At 28.8% G+C, this 6,344-nt stretch overlaps 1 protein-coding gene across 1 annotated transcript; it reads left to right on the top strand.

Moving 5' to 3' along the window:
• Positions 1-238: 238 nt before the first annotated feature.
• LOC122519384 (protein hunchback-like) lies at positions 239-5,803 on the top strand. Its single transcript, XM_043638789.1, has 3 exons — positions 239-274; positions 4,075-4,274; positions 4,486-5,803. The coding sequence occupies exons 1-3, from the start codon at positions 239-241 to the stop codon at positions 5,801-5,803; spliced, it is 1,554 nt and encodes a 517-aa protein (XP_043494724.1).
• The last annotated feature ends 541 nt before the right edge of the window (positions 5,804-6,344 follow it).

Genomic DNA, 6,344 nt, shown 5'->3' with positions numbered 1-6,344 from the left:
TGAATAAAAATATAGAAAATAGAGATGTTTGAGAAAAACAGATCAATTTTCTCTTTGGGTAACTTTATTATTAAAAAAGGAGAAATTCTGTTAGAAAAGTAAAGATATTATAATAAAAGAAAACCTTGTTTTAGAACATTTTCAAGGACTTTCATTGTTAGAGGATTTGCATTTATAATTCTTTTTGTGCAGGCTCAGTGGTTGTACCTTTTCTCATAAAAATAGGTTTGTGTGATAAATGATACAACAGGAATTAAATGTTGCTGTTACAAACGTATGTGACAATTGTTTAAATTTAAAATATTTGCTTTAGTTTAGCAAAAATAACAAAGATTTATTTATCTCGTCAAAGATATTCAATATAATACAATATTTTTAAACAATAATTTCTTTTAGAATCGTTAACAATTTGTTTACCGTAAATTTTACAAATAAATAGATAATTGTTTAAATAAAAATCAATAAATATATATATATATATATGTATATATTTCACTTATTGTTGGAAATTATATAATAAAATCAAAATGAAAATAACAATTTTCTTAAATTAAATAATACATTATTCGTTGTGTATAATAATAATGCTAGATGTGTAGAATAGAATTAGTGTGAAGTATTATGAAATGTTATATTTTTTTTTAATTTAATCGACGCGTGGCGCATGCGCTTTGACAAAAATCAAACTGGTTTAAATTTTAAACATTGCAACCGACAAATACGACATTGTCGATTACAATTTGAATTCGATTACAGAATGTATTTTGTTTATTTATTACCGGATAGCAAAACTATAATAATTTTTTCATTTAATAATTTTGTTGAATAACGACATTTATGTTAGAAAATAGAATTAATCGTTATTTAAATATAATACATTAAAATAATATATAACAATTATAATTAATATATAATAAAAACTTTATATTCTAATAAATATTTTGTCGTTGTAACATCAGCGTTCTTGGAAAATAATTAAGAATTAATTAATCGGATTGTATAATATTTAATGTTTAATAATGTACGATGTTATAATAACAAAAAATTATTTCTTTCCAAGATAGCTGAGTGTTTAGTAATCGTTTATACCGCCATTTAATTTTTCTACAATTTTTTATAACTTCATATATTTAACAAGAAATTAATAGAGAAGAGGGGGTTCAGTACCTTAGGTGTAAACTACTGGCACAGGGAAAGGAGGGGATGGACTGGGGATAAAATTTATCAGGAGTGGGGTTAAATCTTAGAGAAGGGGGGGCTAATAGTTCGTAATGTAGTACGCCCCCTTGTTTATAAACAAGCTTCCCACTTTACAACATCGATAATCGATTTTTGATGTTTAAAGTATCAAGTCAAATTAAAAGAAAAACGCGAGAAAAGAAAATATTTCTTTCCACAAGTGTTTAATGTCCTTTTGGTAGCTTATGGGTAGAATTCAAATAATTTAAAACGCGATATTTTTTCCTTATTTAAAAATTGTGATAATTCAATATTACCTTCATTTTATATATGTTTTATAAACGAACATTTTTTTTAATATATTTGTTGATATTAAATAAGGAATTAACAAGAAGAAGGTATGGTGAACGAGAAGAACGAATTCTTCGAAAAAAGATTTTAATTATCTGGACGCAGATATTTCTTTAGAAGAAAAACATTGTCTATGTCGCGAAATAAACGGTTAGTATATTTTCATTTATTTTTCTGTTTGTATTTTTTTTCTTCTTTTTTTTTTCCATGATTATCCTCGATCGTTAACTCAAAAAATATACCATAACTGTAATATAATATCAAGAATTATTCTTTTTTTTTTTTTCCCCAACAAATCTAAAGCTCGACCGACGTTAATGTATTTCTAACGTTTAATTCTTCGTTTAAAATTAATTACAATGTTGAAATCAAAATAACATTTAGGAAAATAGAACAAAAGTACGTTTCTAAGGATGCTAACATTTGACTTTGATTTTGATACTCTCTTCTATAGTTTATTAAATGTTTATTAAAGTTATTTGTTGTTAAGATTTTATTGAAAAACATAAATATGTAAGATAATAGTGCAATCTAACGGAGAATGATTAAGGAATAGCAAAAAGGAAGGGGGAACGGTGCGTTCGCTCCGCCTATCCCCACTTTTGCGACACTTTAAAATCAGCTGAGATGGTCTCTGCGTAATATAGTCGTGTCTAGTCATTCAACTGTTCGAGTGGAGAGCTTAATGTTTTACAGTCAACCATAGGCCGTAGGATAGCTGAAAATCTACTGCGTCTAAACGAATATTTTATCATTTTATCTTATTTTGTTCTCGCGTGTTTTATTTTTTTTCCCATTTGTTATGTATCGGTTTTTAGTAGATACGATTCTTTGTGTTAACTAAACATATATAAATTTATACAAAGAAAAAAAATATAAGAAAACGGCCGGTTTCAATTCTTTGTTGAAGAAGCATTCGTAGTTAAACATTCGAAGAAGCCAGTCGGAAATAAAAACGAGAAAGTAATCGGGTAAGCGAATAATAAATTAAAGTTATATTTTATTTCTTTTTTAAGTTGTTTAGTTCTGAAGATGTAATTTCAGTTAATCTTCAATCGCGATTTGAAGTCGAATAAGTTTGTCGCGCGGTTAAATTGATCACGTGTGGATAAATTTAAGTTGTAAGTCGTATAATAATTGGTAACGTAAGTTCAGAATATTGCAAAAGCGTGAAGGAAAATAATAAAACAGAAAAAAAAAGAAAGGAAATATGGCTTTATGTTAGAAACATAACCGAAGGAAAGATTTGTGGAAAGTGATAGACCGTGGGATTTCAAGAAGCTCAATTATTTTCACGAATATTTGCGATTTCTATTATTAAAAAAAGTCATAAAGATCATTCGTAATTTTTAATGGAAAAAAATAACTGTTTTTTTTACTGTATATTATAGTATCATCAACTAGTGATCAACACATTCAGTTATTCATCATTCGCGTATTCTCGTTCGTCGCGTCTGTTCTCTTCATGGGAATCATTGAAGTCTCTCATCGCCGAGAAAATTAGATCAAAATAACGTTTGCAATATGTTTGACGAATTTTCTTCGCTTTTTTTCGAAATTCTAATAGGTCATGTGCAATTTTTTTCCCTTTTTTTTTTTTTATTTAATATCTGAAGAGATTTATTTGTCCTTGGCTTTTTTTTATACTTTCTTCTCACTTTCCCTCGCTCCTTTAAAATTTTGTACGAATATCCCGACATCTATAATATTTAAATGCGTAAGAAAAGAAAATTATTAAAGAATGGAAATAACGCATTCTTTCTATTCTTCTTTTAACTTTTCTTCTCTTTTAGCAAGGTCATTCTTTTATCTTTTGTCCATGGAATAAAGCTATTATATATTTTTTGAAAGGTTTGAAACGGTATAATTTACAATTTAGGTATGGGTTACTAGGTTATTTTGAACTTGGAATAATTTGAATTTTCCTTTTATCTCACCTTTAATCAAACTTTTTCTAAAACTTTTCTTTTTTTTTTGTTTTCTATTCATTGTTTGCAGAATCCGAAGTCCATCGAAGTTCAATTTTGTTCAATTTTATTCTAAAAACCTTGACTTTTTAACGTCAAATACGTAACTAAGCAAATTAGGAGCTTTATTTGGTGTTTCAAGCTTTAAATATTTTTAAATAAAATGATAAGAAATAGTATTGCATGCGTCGTTAATATACAAAATCAACATGAATTCCAGCATTTAAAAAAAAAGAAGAAATATTACGATCAATTTTCTACTATACCATTTTGGAATTTATCTGATATAGTTATAGTGAGTAACAATGTGAACCCCTCTGTCCCTCTCACCCCTTTTCACTCTCTCTCTTTCTCTCTCCCTCTCTCCCTTGCTTATTTTTTATTATTTTAATTTGTCGTGTTAGTAAATTGTCGCGTATATTTTTCTTTACTTATGCATAAATAACTATCCACTTATTTCCTCATATGTCCCATAACAAAGCCTCGTAAAGTTTGTAAAGTTGATTGTGAGTTCGTGAATGATTTGGCAACAGTAACAAATATCATTATATCTTGAACAATGTATTTTTTTTTATAGGATAACGTAGAAACTATCGATTTGAATTGCAAATCAGAAAACATGGATAACAAGCAACGATCATCCAGTGATTCTAGCGAATTAGGATCTCTGGGAGATTCTCAAATGGGATTATGTGCTGACATGAATACCGTGATGAATAACAACGGTAATGAAGAGACTTATTCGTGTCCCATTTGTCGCACAGTCAATTCTGATAGGTACGTTGAAAATGATTTTTCTGTTTTTTCTTTCTTTTTTATATTATTCTATAGGAAAGTCGAATAAAGTAATATGAAAAAGAAATTAATTGATTATTAGAGAAATGATAGTATAAAAACATATGAAGATTATTGAATGCTAGCTTAATAAAATGTTTTTGAAACGAAATAATAAAAATGAATTTTAAATGTGATTATATTATTTTTGCAGAACTAGTCACCTCGAGCACATGGCCACTCATAGGTCAAAAGCAAATAATAAAACGAAGACATTCAGTTGCAGACAGTGTCAATTTATTGCAACAACAAAATACGAATATTGGGAACACAGCCGAAAGCATATAAAACCGGAGAAGTTATTAACATGCTCACAGTGTCCATTCGTAACAGAATTCAAGCATCATCTGGACTACCACATGACAAATCATAGTGGAGTTAAGCCATTCAAATGTGATCAGTGTTCTTATAGTTGCGTTAATAATTCCATGTTAAGAAGTCATTTAAAATCTCATTTAAAGATTTATCAATATAGGTGTGCTGATTGCCCCTTCGCATCAAAATATCAACACACGTTAAAAATTCATTTAAGAAAACAGAATCATCAGCCGGCTGTGATACTGAATGAAGACGGAACACCTGATCCTATTAAATTTATAGACGTTTATGGTAGATGCCGAGGACCAAGGAAAAACTCTAAAACGGCGAAGCAACGAAAGAAAGCTGTTCAAACGACAAGCGTCGAACAAACTAATGCAATACCGAGTATGGTAGCTCATACTCAAGATTCATCTATGGGTTCTCTCGTTGCTTCAGTGGATTCGGCAAATTCGATTGGTCCTTTTACCAGTGGCTTAGTTAATGACGTTATCAACGAAGTGAACATTCCCGATCAGCTTCCGGTTATGGTGAATAAAACAACTTCACCTTCATGTTCGAATCAATTATTGTCAGATGGAGAATCAAGAAAACAATTATCTCCAATGGATTTTAATACATGTGGGTCTGATGAAAACAGCATTATTAGCGATCAGCAGCAATCATTTACCTTGAAAAAAGGAAACAGTAGCAGTCGACGAAAAGGTAAAGCATACAAACTTAATCGTGAACTCGTCATTTCGGATAGTTCGAGTGAAAATGAGGAAAGAAATAAGTCGAACTGCTACAGCGGGGTTTCTATAATAAATGAAAACAACTATCCCAACTGTAATGATCGTTCTAATGATCGCTGGAATAATCTTTCGCATGAAAAAGATCAATGCGAAAATAATTCATTAGATCAACCTATAGATTATTCGATGAATGGTCCACGATTTCATAGTCCATCGACTTCGATTGATTCGATTGTTAATATGGATTCTACGAAGTTCCTGTTATGTAAATATTGTGAAATAATGTTTCTTCACGAAATTATGTATAAAGTGCATATGAGTTACCACGGGACAGAAAATCCATACGTTTGCGTTAAATGCGGACACAATGCCATCGATAAGGTGTCCTTTTTCATCCACATAAGTACATCTAGTCATTAATAATTATTTATTTAAAATTGCTTATTTTAATAAAAGTTTAGAAAGGTGTCGTTAACGATTTATATAAATATTATATAATGTGAGATATTTTTCTAATTGTTAAATTTTAATGTTATGGAATAGAATGTTACTTTGAGTTAAGATTTGTAAGATTTATAAGCATCGGTTGATTCGTGTTTATTATATATTTTGATTGGACTCTTTTAATCATAATGATTTAATATATTATTTATTTGTACGACCGAGCTTTTTCTTGTCCAATCGGTTGATAATTTTGTTTGTTTATTTTAATTTTGACATTTAACGTGCAAAATCGTTAATTATTTAAAAATTAATATATTGTTTTGTTAATTATTCTAACATGAATTAACTTTTGTGCTTGTAATCTCTTAAATGGACATAATCGTTAAGATTTAATATTATGTTAACATTCTATTCTGAGTTACTAAAAGTACTAATATTGTTTTTGTAAATTTTATATGTTTATCTTTGTTTAGTAGTATTTTATTGGGTTTATTTTTAGTATTTTGTTTTATGTATC

The sequence above is a fragment of the Polistes fuscatus genome, unplaced genomic scaffold (assembly GCF_010416935.1).
Source record: "Polistes fuscatus isolate 324 unplaced genomic scaffold, CU_Pfus_HIC Scaffold3, whole genome shotgun sequence".
In the NCBI taxonomy this organism is placed as follows: Eukaryota; Metazoa; Arthropoda; class Insecta; order Hymenoptera; family Vespidae; genus Polistes; species Polistes fuscatus.
The sequence above is the reverse complement of the archived record's forward strand: the minus strand, read 5'-3'. Positions and strand labels throughout refer to the sequence as shown.

Coding starts and splice junctions, on each gene's coding strand:
- LOC122519384 (XM_043638789.1), top strand. CDS start 239: ATGATACAACAGGAATTAAATGTTGCTGTTACAAAC. Junction 275..4,074: donor TAAATGTTGCTGTTACAAAC/GTATGTGACAAT, acceptor TTTTTTTTATAG/GATAACGTAGAAACTATCGA. Junction 4,275..4,485: donor CGCACAGTCAATTCTGATAG/GTACGTTGAAAA, acceptor TTATTTTTGCAG/AACTAGTCACCTCGAGCACA.